General features: G+C 37.1%; 1 protein-coding gene across 3 annotated transcripts in view; it reads right to left on the bottom strand.

Annotated features, from left to right (window-relative positions):
- LOC101262246 (uncharacterized) overlaps nucleotides 1-15,799 on the bottom strand; it is a 78,089-nt gene that overhangs the window by 30,725 nt on the left and 31,565 nt on the right. For all 3 annotated transcript variants that reach the window (XM_010327626.4, XM_026032939.2, XM_019215638.3), the window contains 17 exons: nucleotides 15,391-15,483; nucleotides 14,882-15,227; nucleotides 13,225-13,338; nucleotides 10,935-11,030; nucleotides 10,771-10,838; nucleotides 6,003-6,123; nucleotides 5,720-5,929; nucleotides 5,370-5,597; nucleotides 5,185-5,294; nucleotides 4,974-5,070; nucleotides 4,170-4,268; nucleotides 3,927-4,067; nucleotides 3,698-3,766; nucleotides 2,460-2,870; nucleotides 2,029-2,352; nucleotides 1,736-1,867; nucleotides 440-553 (listed from right to left, as the gene is read on the bottom strand). In XM_010327626.4, coding sequence (XP_010325928.1) covers nucleotides 440-553; nucleotides 1,736-1,867; nucleotides 2,029-2,352; nucleotides 2,460-2,870; nucleotides 3,698-3,766; nucleotides 3,927-4,067; nucleotides 4,170-4,268; nucleotides 4,974-5,070; nucleotides 5,185-5,294; nucleotides 5,370-5,597; nucleotides 5,720-5,929; nucleotides 6,003-6,123; nucleotides 10,771-10,838; nucleotides 10,935-11,030; nucleotides 13,225-13,338; nucleotides 14,882-15,227; nucleotides 15,391-15,483 — 2,773 coding nt within the window. The remainder of the gene's footprint in view (nucleotides 1-439; nucleotides 554-1,735; nucleotides 1,868-2,028; nucleotides 2,353-2,459; nucleotides 2,871-3,697; nucleotides 3,767-3,926; nucleotides 4,068-4,169; nucleotides 4,269-4,973; nucleotides 5,071-5,184; nucleotides 5,295-5,369; nucleotides 5,598-5,719; nucleotides 5,930-6,002; nucleotides 6,124-10,770; nucleotides 10,839-10,934; nucleotides 11,031-13,224; nucleotides 13,339-14,881; nucleotides 15,228-15,390; nucleotides 15,484-15,799) is intronic.

Below are 15,799 nucleotides of genomic sequence, written 5' to 3'. Positions count from 1 at the left end.
AGTACTCCCCCCCCCCCCTCATTGATTAAGTCAATCCTAGCAGATACACACAGGAAATACCTAACAACTCTTATCTTCTAACAGACATCCACCTGGGAAATTCTACAAGCAGGATTTCTAATCCTGCTTACATTCATAATTTCTGCTTGAAAAAACTGAAGGAAAGAAAAATTGATCTAGCTCTTTTCAGTTCCTTGTGCAGTGCATGTTCACCTCTCAAATGAAGAACAGTGATTTTTATTTTTTTTTTGCATCTGTATTGAAAGAAGGCATTCTATATAGTTTACGGGTACACAATAGCAGAATACAAGTTCAATGAAATTGACAGCGAGAATACCCACAAGTTTTAACTAGATCAAAGACATCATCAAGAAATGGTAGGTACAAAGAAGCAAAAGGAAAGAACAAGTTAAATATGTTAATAAAACAAAACACTTACCTCTTGAACAAATCTATATAGGAAAACTATACGAACTGCTGAAAGCCGACCACGCAAGCTGTAGTCATATCCTTCATAATCATCATCTTCTGTACTATGAGACTTAAATACAAACTGAACCAGGGGAGGAACCATCTTAGTACAAAATAATAAATATAAATATATATATATATATATATATATATATATTAAAGAGATATAACAAAAGGGTAGCTAGGATGGAGCCCAAATTCAGTATAAATAAATGTACATGTATAAATAAATGTGTATATATATAATTTTATCAACTAAATATATTATCAGTAATGCAATGGTAAATTTGTCATGTAAAGAATTGGATAATAGGTCTAACTCAACCCCAAAAGCTAGCTCAAAAGGTGAGGGTTGCCCAAGCCATATAAAAGGTCCACTCATCACATAACTGACTGATGCCAGACTTCTTCGACGACCCTCCTCATGTCCATGCTTAGACATCTAGAGTGTGGTTGATTTTAATATGGACGCCCAACACCGAGAACGGGAATTGGGATGGGTCCTGCAAAATGAATCTTGGACCTAACTCAACACCAAAAGCTAGATCATGAGGTTAAGATTGCCCAGGCCACATATAAAGAGACCACCCATTCCATAATTGACTGAGGGGACTTCTTCAACAGGCCACATACAAGAGGTATACCCAAATGAAAAGAAAATCTGAAAAAGATATGATTCTCTACAAAATCATACCCAATCTTTTATACAACAAGGAACCACATGGGAGCACCAAAAGAAGGGATCAGAGCTCCTCAACTGAGTAAAACTCATATCTACCCCTTAAAAGCGCACACACGCATATACACACATATATATCAATCAAGGGTGGCTCGACAGTGTTTAAAAAAGACTTGTGCCTTAGGCCCCTAAATTTAAGGGGCCTCATTTTTAAAAATAATAGGTTATAAGTTATTATTTTTTTAACAAATATTGAATACTATTTGTAGAAAAAACAAATTTTTCATGAAAAATGAAGGAATTATTAGAAAAAATTGACATATTTGGAGTACTAGATGTCATGAAAGATAATTTAAAATAAGAATGGTTATATCAACTGAAAACTAGAAGAAATCAATTGTATAAAAGTTATTAACAATTCAAGTGTAAGGCCCCGTTTGATTTTTGCTTTAGGCCACTAATATGCTAAAGCCGCTCCTGATATCAATCGGTGAATTGTGAGAAATTACGTGAGAAATTGGACAACTGGCTTTCATCGATAAAAAGTGGTAGTCTGAAAATTCTGTTCAGAAAATAACTGAATACCTGAATGAGTGATTCAGCCCCTTGATTGCGAATATCGCATAGCCAACCCCATCGCTGGTCTGAGCCAAGCGTTAGATCACATAGCCTGAAGTTCCCAAGGGTTCCTTCTATGGAGGTAGAACTTGGATGAACCTTGTTAGATATAAAAGTAAAATATCAAGACAATAAAAAGGCACAAATTCTAAAGCTGGGATCACATGGGTCTGAATCCAACAGAAATGTCTGTGAATGACCAATAAAAAATCAATAGAGATAAAAAGCAATATGAATTTAATATCATGCAAGTGGCCCACCTTAATATCCAGAAGAAAACTTTCTTGCACAAACATAGCAAGCTGAGAACCATCCTCCTTATTGAGGAACACCGTAACACTGTTAACATTCATGTTAAGGACAAACACAACACGGGTTTTTCCATGACCAAGCAACCCTTTGACATGTGTTTGGCCCAGTTCTTCTGTTTTCTCTTTGATCACTGAAGATTCATTGGGATCTTTCGGGAGATCTTTACTAGGTACCGTGTTATTTCCTGAACTCAGATCAAAGCCAAAATCGATCAAAGCAACAAGAGTAGGTCTGTTGCAAAAGAATTCCAGCTTGGACATACTAATACTCATCTGAAATTTATGAAGGGTAAAGCAACAGTTAAGTGAAGTTTGGTATAAGGAATCTCTCCAGCTTATACTCTTTTTCAAGAAAGCAATGTTTAAGACAATAATGCTACCTGCGTATCTATGCCATCATAGTCAGGAGAATCAGGATGCCGTGTTGTAAATGTTAGAGAGACAAAATCAGAGTCATCAGACCCCAATGCCTCATAGAAAATATCGCTAGCAAGACTTCTTCCCCTTGATAGCTCCTTCTCAGGGGTGGTAGCTTCAATGGAATCTGTTAAGGACAAGAAATCTGGCAATGCATCTTTGAAAATATCATCCTCATCAATAACCGTCAAAGGTGGCTCTTTCCCATCAGGTTCTAAGGGGTCAGTGCAGCTGGAAGAACCATGATCCATTAAAACAGAGCAAGCCAGATATTGCGGACCCGGACATAAAGAACCTTGAAGTTCATCCTTAATTTTCAAAGAGTGCAGTTTCATCTTAACGGCCAAGTCGCCTTCAGAATGCAATACACGCACCTGGTAAAGAATATAACTTCATTTAATGATCATTTTCTAATACAAAGATGCAAAGTAGCAAATGATTTTCAGTTTAACTGGTCAAAGCTAAATTGTGAAGGGAGTTTCACGAGACAACATGTGAAATTGTCAACGGGGTTGTTGATTCCACATACAAATTATATTACTTGCAAAATAAGTATCTGTACATAGAAAAGGGTTATTGTCCAACATGAACATGAGTAAAGTCCACTACACTGGAGTCTCTACTGAATACAGAACATGCAGAGTAGTGGTCTCTCAGACATGCACCGGACAAAGAATAGTGTAGTCAATACAAAAAAGTTACGAATCCTAATCACATTATCCCGTTCCTTTATTTCACAAACCCCTTATGTTCCAGCTGGGAATTTTGACTTTTATCCGGAAGAAGAATGGCATTTCCTTCTCCTAGTCTTCTTTTCTCCCCCATCATAATTCACCATGCATATCAGCTTTTTAGCCTCAAAGAGGAGAGAAAGTGTTTTCAAAGACATTGACTTAGAGAAAGACAAAGTTCTTCATGAATTAAAGTAAAATGGAGTGAACTTAGTCATACTCCCCGACTGGATTACTTTACTAAGACACTTCACACAGAAGCAGCAGCTCTTGATTCATTTCATTAATCATGTTCGTGCCTTACATCAATGAAAAACTGTTTGAGATCTCTCCCCAAACCACCACCACACCCACGAAAAACACTGACAAATAGTTTACCAGAGCAAACCTAAATAAAACAGAATTACTATTTACACAATAAATATAAATAGAACCAGAGATTGTACTAATATATAGGAGGTCAGAAAAACCTTTCCACCAGCAGCAAGAACATCAAGAAGTAGTGTCTCATCCAGTCTCTCTGCCATGTCATCTACAGCCTGCAAATTTGATGGGAAATGAAATAGAAGAAGAATAAGTCTGTAGATACAACTACTTGAATCATCATGAGGGAAGAGAAGGAACAAGTAAAAGCAAAATATTTTTTTGAAAATATGGACAGAAAGAAAGATTAGCAGGGATGATATCCTGACAACCAACCTTTACATATAATGATAACTTCATCTCAATCAGTGTTCCATTAACAACAAGCTCTGCTGTCCTAGCATTTATAGCTCGAGAATCTGCACCTTCCATCACGCCATCACCTAGTTCTTCAAGTATATCCATGGGAGGAGGAGCCTAAACCAAAGAAATACAAAGAAAGTATAGAGTTTTTTGGTGGTTAAAGGAAGCAAGGCAGAAGAATGACAAAAGCAATTGACATTAGTTGCATAATCATACGGAAGCTCGATAAGTGGCTTTTGTAAGTTCTCTCAGCCAAGTAGCTTTCATCTCCTCATCACGGAACTCTATTATCATGGTGTTAGTGGACTCCAGAACCTAATCAAGAAAAGTAAAACACAAAAAGGAAGAAGAGTTGCACATAGACTCAGAACCTAATGAAGAAAGTAAAATACAAAAGCAGAAAGAACAATAGAAACACATTGGTGGTGGTATCACAATATTTACAATGAATTAAAATAAATGAAGAGCATTATTCATCCTGTACATGCAGGAACAATAAGGGTTTAAGGATTAATTTAGCCACATCTAGTATGTAAGCACATAGCTAGAGCACAAAGGTTTGGTTACAATCAAGGAAAGATTTCATCGGAAAGAACCTATTACAGAAATGGACCTTGGGCGTAACCCAACCCCTAAAATGCTAGTTCAAGAGGTAAGGTATTTTTCTTTGATGGGTGATTCCAGTTCCAAATTGCATTGTGCTAATTACCATTGAATTATAGGATTTTCTTCAAATATGGTTTTCATCACACAAGATCTCTTTTCAAAATTACTTGACTGTTTAATATTAAGATGTTCCTTTCTCTGAAAACTCCCATGGAGCAATAGCTTACGTGTTGTCTTTCTCTATCTGCTTTTATCAACTAATTGCTACACACTTTTTGCCTCCACATTTTCTCTTGATTCTCGATATCTCTCGCTTTCCATGACCTATCTTCCTCCTATACTGCATTTTTGCAAGTCTGTGCATCATGCTCATCTATGTGTTGGGGAAGGTTTTCAGTGAGGAGACTAGCATACCTTCTGCAGATCCATGCCTCTGGAACTGATGCTGATACAGGAAAAGGTACCTCCGATGTTTGCAGGAGGAATTTCATGTACTTGCTTACCAGCCATACTATAGGATTCAAAATGACAAAACAAGTTGGACAACTTCCATATAAAGAGGTGAGAGAAACAAGGAGGAGGATAAAAATACGGAAGATGAATATCTAAAATATAAAATATGCACCTTGAGCATTTAAGATAACTGTGGGAGAGCTCAGAGTCCAGGGCATAAAGATATAAACCAGATAACACAAGATAACATGGTTGCCATGAAGCAACTGAGTAGCCAATCCCCTAAATCAAGAAAACAAAGTAAAGTTAATGATATTAATTGATATAGTAACTGCAAGTCATACAACACCTACATACCTTCCAAACAAGGATCCGAGCCTCAGTTGCAAGATCAGGGGGATACCATGGGGCATATTCTGGTGGGAGATTTTCAATAGCAGGCTGCTCGGTTTCTGCAATTGTCCGATATAGTATGTCTAACAACTCCATCAGCCTGCGATATCTTGCTGGTGAAAAGTGAAGGCCAAAATTAGGAACTTGAACAGAAACACGCATTGTTGGATGGCCGGGATGAGGCACCTTAATCTTCACAAAAAGATAAACAGCAACAAAATTAAGCAAACACAAGAGAGAACATCAGAATCCAACTGCAAATTGAACTCCATTGATTGTGAAGTCAAAACAGAATAAACTTAAGTATTTTGTACCTGATCAACAATAACAGCCATTCCACACCTATCCACAAGAGAGCATAAGTTCTTGGCATCTTCCAGGTTATGACATACCGAAGGCTCACATGACAAACTGCACTCCCAACTATCAGATCCACAGTCTGTGAAAGAAGCTGCTATGTCCCTTCCGGAGATATAAAAACGAGAATACAAACTTTGATTCTGATCACCCAGTAGGCCATCACCCTATATCAAAGACACATATGCTAATTGGTTGTGTATAGTCTAAAAACAACTTAGCTTCTGGAACATGACATACCTTGGTATTTAAAGTAAAATGACCCAAATCCAAAAGCAGATGGCTATCACATCGGAAAGAGCCATGTGGTCTAATAGGAACTCTGACTTTTGGAGCATCAAGATCAATATCAAGTGCGAATCTGAGAAACAAAGTTATCAGAACCAAAGAATAATCCATCCCAAGAAGCAAGAACCAAATCATAAGAATCGAATTATCATATGCATTGTTAGTAAAAGTCATCGCTTCATCACTTAAAGCAATAAAATGTAAGGTCATTTAATGCGCGAAGCCATTAGCTTTAGAAAGTGTGCGCTTCAAACAGTAACACACAAATTGATCTCAATGAAACTAATCTGGAAAATTAAAATCCCCTTGAAGGTGTTCTGATGCAACCCAAGGTGCCTCAAGGCCTTTCACAAGGAGCCAAGCATGTGACCTCCAAGTGTTACGAGGCTTATTAATGAAGAGAGATGCACTTGAGTGCATTCTGGAGCCATCCCGAGGATTCTATGTATTTATCATAGCTTCGGATGATGAAAGAAAGGAGAAAGAACAAGTTGGCCATGCTACTTTATTAATTTTCACGAATTCATCCCAAGGAAGACAACCAAACAAGGCCCTTATTTCATTAAGGGTAAAATTGTAATAGTTAGTATCTTCCTTTTTCTATCTAGTATAAGTAGTAGTTCATATTATTTTGGAAGGTAAATTATTATCAAACCTAAAAATTATTACTCCTTGTGAGATTTGAGTGTTTGCTTGAAGCTTTTGGTTTTGTTGAAGATTAGAAAAAAGGGTTGCTTGGGAATTCTAATTCCCTTGAAATCTTTCTAATAGATTAGGTGTTTGAATGGCTATTCAAAAAAGGTCATTTCTATATTGAATTGGTTGTTCTTTGATTCCTTGTGTCTACCCTCCTATCTGTTTTCTCTTCTTTTAATTTATTCTTTTTTATTCTTAGTATTGTCCTTAAAATTGTATCAATTGGTATCAAGAGCTTGGATTAGATTTCTTATTTAATTTCTTGTTTGTGACACTAGGTTCTCGTTCCATAGTGTCTTTGAGTCTATATTTCAAGTTTCATGTCATTTTGAATGGTAGAGAATACTCTACCACAAGAAGGTTGAATCCTTGAATCCTTGAAAAATAATTCAAATGGGACTAGTTGATTTCGGTTTGAATTGAGCTTGAAGAGATTTGAAGTTTGTTCTCTAGGTCGAGGGGGGAACTACTTCTCAAATTTGGGATGATTTGCTGAATATTTGAATCAGGGTTTGTTCTTGATGTTCTTGAAGACATTCATGTATTCTTGAAGCAGTGGAAGACAACAATGGTATATTTGATTTAAGTTCCGAATTTACTTTTGCCAAAATCTGTTTGTTGGATCCACAAGTGGAAATTAGTTGGATAAAAAAATTTTGGTCCCGCGCGCCCCATGTTGGTTAACTTCAGAGACCAAAAGAACTGCAGGTTTTAGAACTCGTCAAAAAAACTATGGGAAATTCTTGGACCCAAAATTTTTCCAATTGTCAAGGCTTTCTAGTTCTTCTTCTACACTCATTTCTCTTCCAATTTTTCCACTACTTAACATCTAATTGTTGATATTATTTACTTGTTAACTAGTTCTTCATCTATATCTCATTTCTTTGATTTCTACAACTAAATGACAAATAATTTCTTCTGCTTATTGTTACTTGGTTCCTGAGCAAACTTCTTTCATCCAAATATTTTTTTCCTTCAAATTTTTTGCCTATTTTTTGTTGAAAGTTCTTAGCTCCCACCCCTTAGCTCTTGCGCATTCTTTCTTTAGTCAACAAGAATCCATTCTTGACCTCAAGTAGAGATTGGACCCTTGCAACTCATCGGAACTAAACAAGATACAACCACTGGCCGAGGCAATTTGTGAGGCAAACAAAGGTGAGATTTCTTGAGTGTTGTGAGCTTTTGTTCTAACTAACTTCACATGTTTGCTTGCTGTGATTGTATGTCTTCCATAGGTACCATAAAGAACCATGAAGAGGCTAATCATGTTACCATCGGGGAATCCACTATACTCAAAATGAAGACCATGATCACCGCCTTATCAACTCGAATGGATGAAAAGATGGATCGATTGGATACTTGAATGGAGAGCCTTGAAGATAGAAGTCGGGAAACTTTTTCCACTCCTCGCACTCACTGTTATGGCCACACAAGTGGAGTTCGTCAAGACTCTTCCACCCTTATATAACCCACCATTTTTAACCACATATGCAATCCTATTCCCATCAACCAACTACCACATATTATCTACCAACCACCACATGGAAGCATGTTTTGGAAACCACATGAAAACTCTTCAATTGTACATTTTTCCCTGCCAATGCAGTGTCTCAAAAAATGGGGGAAAAGTTCGAAAAAAATGTTGATCCAAGGTGGCCATTTGTTGATTGATCACTTCTTATAAATTACACCACAGCTAATAACCAAATTATATCTGGCTGTGATAATTGTTTCGTGGATCAGTCCCATGTTAGGTTAATCCAAATAACCAAATTATCAGCCACTACTTGATTGGTTGACATAGATCCTTAACTGCATCACAAACCTCTTATGATTTTAGAATGTTAGTTTCGTACGAAGGGAAATCTCTCGAAAGTTGAGTACCTAGGTGTAAGACTATACTAGGTATGTCGACGTTGTTGTTGTATTTCACTTAATACTAGCATGACATTCCTTGTGTCAATATTCAGCAATAACAATTCTGTCAGGATCCAATTGGTCATGAACATCGTAAGGTGCTGCTTTTCGCAAATCCCAGCATACCCCAGAACCTCTTAACATTACACCACTGAATCCCCAATCCTTTGCTTGCTGTGCAGTGACAGTACCAATATCCACTAATCGTTGTTTCCAGATACGGTTGCCGGTTGACATCTCTTCTAATTCGTCGATACGAGAAGCAAATTGTCGTGTGAATGAATCAATATCTATACATAAGCCAAGAGGCAGATCTTGTGCCACTCCACCTGGTCGTATGAAACTGGCATGCATCCCAGCTCCCGAGACCCTTTCATAGAATTCCAACAATTTCTCCCGCTCCTCAAAAGCCCACAGGAACGGAGTTGATGCTCCTACATCCATAGCATGAGTAGTTAAAGCAAGTGAATGATTTGAAATTTGAGTTATTTCACGGAATAACACTCGTATATATTGAGCTCGTAATGGAACCTCGCAATTCAAAAGTCTCTCTACGGTTGAAGAATGAGCGTGTTCTTGGGCCATCATAGAAACATAGATAGGGTCGACGATGGAACGAAGAACGAAACTTTACGACAGCTTTTTCGTAGACGTTCACTTGCATCACATACACAAGTGCTCTCTGAACCGTGCAATAAGGTCACCCATAACACGGCTCTCCCACTTGAGTTATCTTAGCCCCAAGCCATGCTATTCAATAATATTGGAAAAATGGCAGCGTAAGGTAACAACTAGTATGGAAAGCTGGTCGCCTTTGGAATCCTTCGCCGGTAACCAAAGCGTATCGTCCCGCAACCACTTCGGTACTTTGTTTATAGCTTTTTTAAGTTATGCAATAGAAGGGGGGACTTGCGCTTAAATTAAAGTAGCGCCTTTGGAATATGAGTAGGGCTCCTAAGTGGCGCGTTCGTGGAGGCAAACCGAAGGAAGAGCAAAAGGAAGGTTGGGTGCTTGTGGGGCGCGGCCATCCAGCCTCGAATAGGAGAGGGCAACGCTTTGGATCCTCCCTGCTTGCAGAAATGAATGGATCAGAAAGGGGCTTGGTTCTCTATTTCCGGGCAAGGGGTGAAGGCCATAAGAGAAGATTACCCTACCGGTAAGGAAGAGGGGAAAAAGGTGCTCTATTCACCTCATAACAATTCCACATCATTATTCACCCAATATCAAAGTATGCAGTCACTGGATAAAATCTTCACAACTAGTATGTCAACCTAATGATCCCAAAATAATTTGCCTTTTGGAACAAATTTAGACATACTCCGAAAAAGGAATTCTCAAAATTCAAGTTATCCTTGTGCGGATATAAAACTCTTGAAACTAAAACTGTTCCTAATAACCAACGGCCTAATGGAAGAGTGGCAACAATAGCAACAACTCCGAGTTCATATTGGAAGACTTTGCTTTTCCATTCTGTCCATTATTGACTAAGTTTCACATTGATACAAAAAATTTAAGTGGTCAAAGACATCTTTTCACAATATGATTTTAGGTCTTCTCATCAATTATCACCACCTTCAATCACCATTCTGTCACACCTATCGACCAAAGCACATGAAGGTCTAGTAAGACATGTTTAAACAATCTGAGGCATTTCTTTATGTGTGCTATGCTGTGAACATTAGATGTATCCAATGTTGTATAACAGCAGAACAATTAACATTCATGGTTTCCTCTACTGGATGTATTGAAGCCTTAAGAACGAACAGTCACAACCATAAAATATTTTTAGCTGTTCTAAGCTTTCCCATTACTTAAAAGAAAAAAAAATAAATAAAGAACAACACATAAAGTAACTCAAAACTTCTCGAATTCATACACAAGGCTTGTTCCAAGACACACATAATTATTCAGACCACAGACATCATAAGAAGGCTGATGCCACCAACTACATTTGCCAGGAAACATATATGTTCTAGGATATGCTTCCCCATCACATTAGTATGTTAAATGCAAAAAAGAATAATATATAGACCTTGTGCATTGGGCACTACACCACTTACATTAGAAAAAGGAAAATATGGAAAAATCATAGAGCAAATTAAGCAACCTGCTTTGCTTCTTGAGTACCATCTGGAATTGCTCCTGAGCTCTGCGAGTCATCTTTTCAATATTTTTCTGCATTAACATTAATAAGAAAACATCAGCTTCGTTCACAAAATGCTCAATTTACATGGAAGTAAAATAATATACTGGATATTCATAAAAGATCACCTGTAACGCAGTTGCAGTTTCTAATGCTACAGTAGGGCTAACAGCATTGCTCCTTTTCATAAATTCTAAAAACCGGTCATATGTTTCCCTGAAAACCTGTCAAGTAAATTCGAAAGGTAAGTGATGTAGATTCGTTTGATATTCACATGCAATGACCGGAAGACAACCGGTTCACAAAACATCCCGCGTTAGCAGGGTCGTGGGAAGGGCCGCATCCCAAGGGGTAAGTAATGATGTAAACAGCCATCTCTAATGCAAGCATTAGTGGTTGCTTCCTAAGTTGATCCGACTCGGGTGCGGGTGTCCGATATGCGGGCGTATCTAAAGGTCAGATCCATCCTGATCTAATTTTTAAGATTCTAGAATATGGATACGGGTGCCGAGATTCGCCTGAACATAATTAAAACATCTAAAAATAGAGTTATATAACCTATATTACGAATATTATGTGGAGAACTTGAGGAGAATCGTGGAAGGGGATTAAAGAAAAAGGAGTGACATAGAAAATTCCTATATAAATGGTATTCCATTTTCTTCACTTGCACCTTAGCTTTTGTATTAATTAAAGAAGTCATTGAAACTTATACAGGTTTTCCGCGTCGATTTTGGTCGAAGACCCAAAATTGGTTGACCAAATCTCAGACCCACACCCACACCCACACCCATGTAGTGTCGACATGGGTGCGGCACTAAAAGTGAAGAATCTCAGCAAATTAGGTTGCTTCCACATCTCGAACATGTGAGACAACTTGCTCCAAGACTCCCTTTCCAATGCAATGCCCAAAAACACAAAATAAAATAAACAATAACCTTGACATGAGAACCAATACAATGCATATGCAAAATTGTATGTTCGACTTGGAACCCAACAATAATTGTTATTTTTATGCATGTTATTTTTCTTGGGACATGAATGTCACAATCTGACACGGATGACAGGGAAGAAAATCAGCTTAACAAAGGGGACAAAGAGATACATTATATACAGTTTGTTCACACGATCCGCTCTACTGTCCATACAAATACTAATGCAAAACTAAAATTCCTTTCTTTCCCTTTCCAATCAATTCTTAATGATAAAATGAAGTAAATTCAAAAGAAAAGGCACTCATGGGGATACCAGTCACATATAAAAAATAGACAAGCTGCCAATAATTTACGAGAATATTATATCATAAACATAGCACTTCCACTATATGTTTTACTAAGTTAAGATTTCATCATCATTTTAAGATCCATGCTTAACTAGTTAACTGTCCAGACTATTAGTATAAATTCTCTTACCTCTCAGTTTGGATTCCAAAAATACCAAGCACATCAGCTTCTTTGCATTAGCATGCTAAGCTATCGTAAGGCAGAAACTTGAGAAAAAGAACTACATATATACACTAGCTGGGATTTCTTAGTATGGGGTTAGCAGTCTATCGGAAACAGCCTCTAGCCTCTTTACCTCATAAGGTTGGGGTAAGGTCTGTGTACAGCCCACCCTCCCTACCCTACACAGACCCCACTTGTGGGACTACACTGGGTATGTCGTTCTTAGGGCGGGCAAAGGTTGTTAATCATCTAATTCCTCTTTACCTCCTAAGCTGAGGTACATCCCGTATACAGGAATTCTAATATTATATTGATAAAACTAAGTCTATCAAAACAATAACATGGAGTGAAGTGCACTGAGGGGGGCTGATACAGTCAACAGTGGACCATGACCAACAAAACATAAAGCAATATAGTGGCTAAGAAAGTTCTCAACTGCGGTGTCAAACAATCATACGTCCCTGCTGCCTCAAATACCAAGACAAAAAAATAAGAACACACTAATAAAAGCGATGAAGGGCTGACATCAACATCTATATCCTTATTTATTCTTATTTTTCTAGACACAAGGAATTCATTAAGAGGAAAACTTTCAAGCATCAGAAAAATATAGTATTTTATAGTACAACAACCCAAACTGGATCCTACAAGATTCATGCTCTTTTAACCCACATCCAATCAAATGAAATCTTGATCACATGTCAGTTATCGCCAAAAAAGAAAATTCCATTTAAAATCACGTAACCTTTCAAAACCATATCAATTAGTGAAACTCTGAGGATGAAATCTCACAAGTTCAAAAATATATTGGATTGAATAACAAATGCTAAATTACATGGACTTAAGTCACCTAAATGCCAACATTTCAAGATCTTCTAACTTGCAAAGTTTATTTACAAAGCCAATACAAAATCAACAGAAACTTTCATATGCATCTGAACAAACAGGCAAGAAACGAAAGCATAACCAATACCGTAACATCGCAAGTAGAGATTCTTGCAGATAGACTCCAGTCAACATTTTCCCCTGAAGGTGCTTGTATGAAACTAGCTTCTAAAGCATTCACCTTCTGCTCACTAACGACACTCTGCAAACAAATACTTCCGGTAATCACAACTGCTCATATGTATAGCAAAAAACAAATATATGAACTACGCATCAATTCCAAATTAGTTGGGGTCAGCTATATAATCATCAATATCCATTCCACCCTACTATTCAGGTTAGCTCGTGCTCAAATGGGGAAATCACAATTGATTTAGTACTCACAGAATTTATCATTATTGACTTATTTTAGCAGAAAAAGAGCAATTACATTGAAACATTTACTTCCAATGCATTCCTGTGATGCCACGTGCTAAATTATGAGGATTTGTTTGCTTCATTTTGTTGTGTTTTTTTTGTTGTTCAGCAGAATTAGATCATATAATTTCAGATCATTTCAGTAAGAGAATCAACATAAGGTTACTTCAATGGAGTTGCCTCTCTTTGGGAGCAAATTACTGACAGCACTCAGTCTGCAGTACAATCACTAAAGATAACTGAGTTTACAGAGCAAAAACATACTCCGCTGTTTCAAAAAGAATGGCCTAGTTTGACTTGGAATGGAGTTTAAGAAAAGAAAAGACTTTTTAATCTTGTGATCTAAATTAAAGTTATGTCAAATGTACCAAAATGTCCTTTAATCTTGTGGTCTTAAACATGCCACGTGGAAAGTTAAAGTTAAAATGCTGCCAAAAAAGGAAAAGAGTCATTCTTTTTTAAATAGACTAAAAAGGAATAAGGGTCATTCTTTTTTAAACGGGGGGAGTATTAAAGAAACTTTTCTCAGGTTCACGGAATAAGGAAGTGATGAATTTCATTTCAATCGAAGTGTATCTATTTCTCCTTTTCCAATACGCCTAGCTGAATCCCAAAAACAAGAAAATGTATAACCAAGAACAAGAATATATTTCCATGATAACCTTACTACATTAAAGAACTAATCCTACATATTTTTAATCAAACGTGGAAGCTCCAAAACATACACACCATAAGAAAATGTGCAAGTGCAATTTTATGCTCAAGTTAAGCCATGATTCTAGCACAGTGCATAATTCGAATCTCAACAGTGATAAAAAAAAATAATAGTTAATTTTTTCCATCTCTGCATCAAGCCTTGGTGGACTGTGCCCAAGTGTATGTCTTGATCAAGGATAGCAGATAAATGGTGGATTAATCAAGGAGCATGCAAGCTAGCCATACACCACAGTTGGAAAAAAATATCAAGGATTATATATGCAAAAAAATTAACTTCTTTTTGCAAAATTTTATAACACCAATTATAGAATCTCTGACATTAATAAACATAATAAAGAGAAAAAAATCACAATAGAGGATTGGCAAAGGAACCTAAATAACGAGTGAACGACGGATAGAGAATTGAAAATGGAACTTAAGTACCAGATATCACCAGTTTTAATCACAGATAGCACCAGCCGTGGGATCTAATGAATTGTTCTAATTGCGTCATGACTCGAACAGGAGACCTAACTAAAAGGCTATACAGACACATAATGCTGTACTTTTAGATTCACATGTTCAGTTAATTACAGCCATGCAGAAAGAGGACATTTTATTAAAAGGCAGACCTGGGCAAGGGAACCCTCAGGAGCGTACAATCCGTAAAATTTCAGTGTCAGATCGCAATGGGAGTTTCGATTCTTGAGCTTCGTTGACACATAAAGATTTTCAAATCTACCGCCAACGATCTCTATCTGATCTATATCAATTATCCTTGCAGCTGCCCTACTGATAGAAACATTTAACAAGTAGTGGATCACATTTTCCTTCCCATGCTGCAGTGCCAATTCCTCATCTGGCTGGTAACTAAGTAATTTATTGATTGCTTGCCACTCCTCCCGAGTCAATTGGTCCTCCATTGTATTAGCTTCTTTAGAAGTGTCCCCCGCAGACACATCTGCAGTATCTGTACTCCTACAGTCACGAGCAAAAAAATCTAAATGTGTGAAAGATAAGTGAAGATAAACATCAGGAAAAGATCAGTCACAAAGAGCAAGAGATAAGGAATTTCAGAACAGTTAACAATAAAATACAAAATTGTTTATGAACAGATAAAAGGACGTAGTTTAAGACCAACCATGTAAAAGAAAACCAGCTTCTCTTTCTAAGCATTCTTTGTTCAGCTGCCTCCTTTGATTTCAAAGATTCAACCTTTGCATGAGCAAGAAACCTAGAAGACAATCCACCAAATTAGAAAACCTTATCACTAATTGAAGTGAATACAATCTAGAAATTACATGAAGTTTCGGTGCATTCAAGGATATAACAGTATGGCGAATACACGAGGGCTGAAAGAAGATAAGAATTCAGGAGGCTGAGAACTGATTCTAGGGTTATACATCAAAGGCAATGATTTACAAATGAAGGGATATCACCATTGACACAAAAGTTCCATTTTATGATATCCTCTAGTATCAATAGGCAAGCTTCTTTTATATTGGGTTGCAATTTTACAATATATCTTAATAAAAATCATGTTTGAGATC

This window comes from Solanum lycopersicum, chromosome 9 (assembly GCF_036512215.1).
Source record: "Solanum lycopersicum chromosome 9, SLM_r2.1".
In the NCBI taxonomy this organism is placed as follows: Eukaryota; Viridiplantae; Streptophyta; class Magnoliopsida; order Solanales; family Solanaceae; genus Solanum; species Solanum lycopersicum.
The sequence above is the reverse complement of the archived record's forward strand: the minus strand, read 5'-3'. Positions and strand labels throughout refer to the sequence as shown.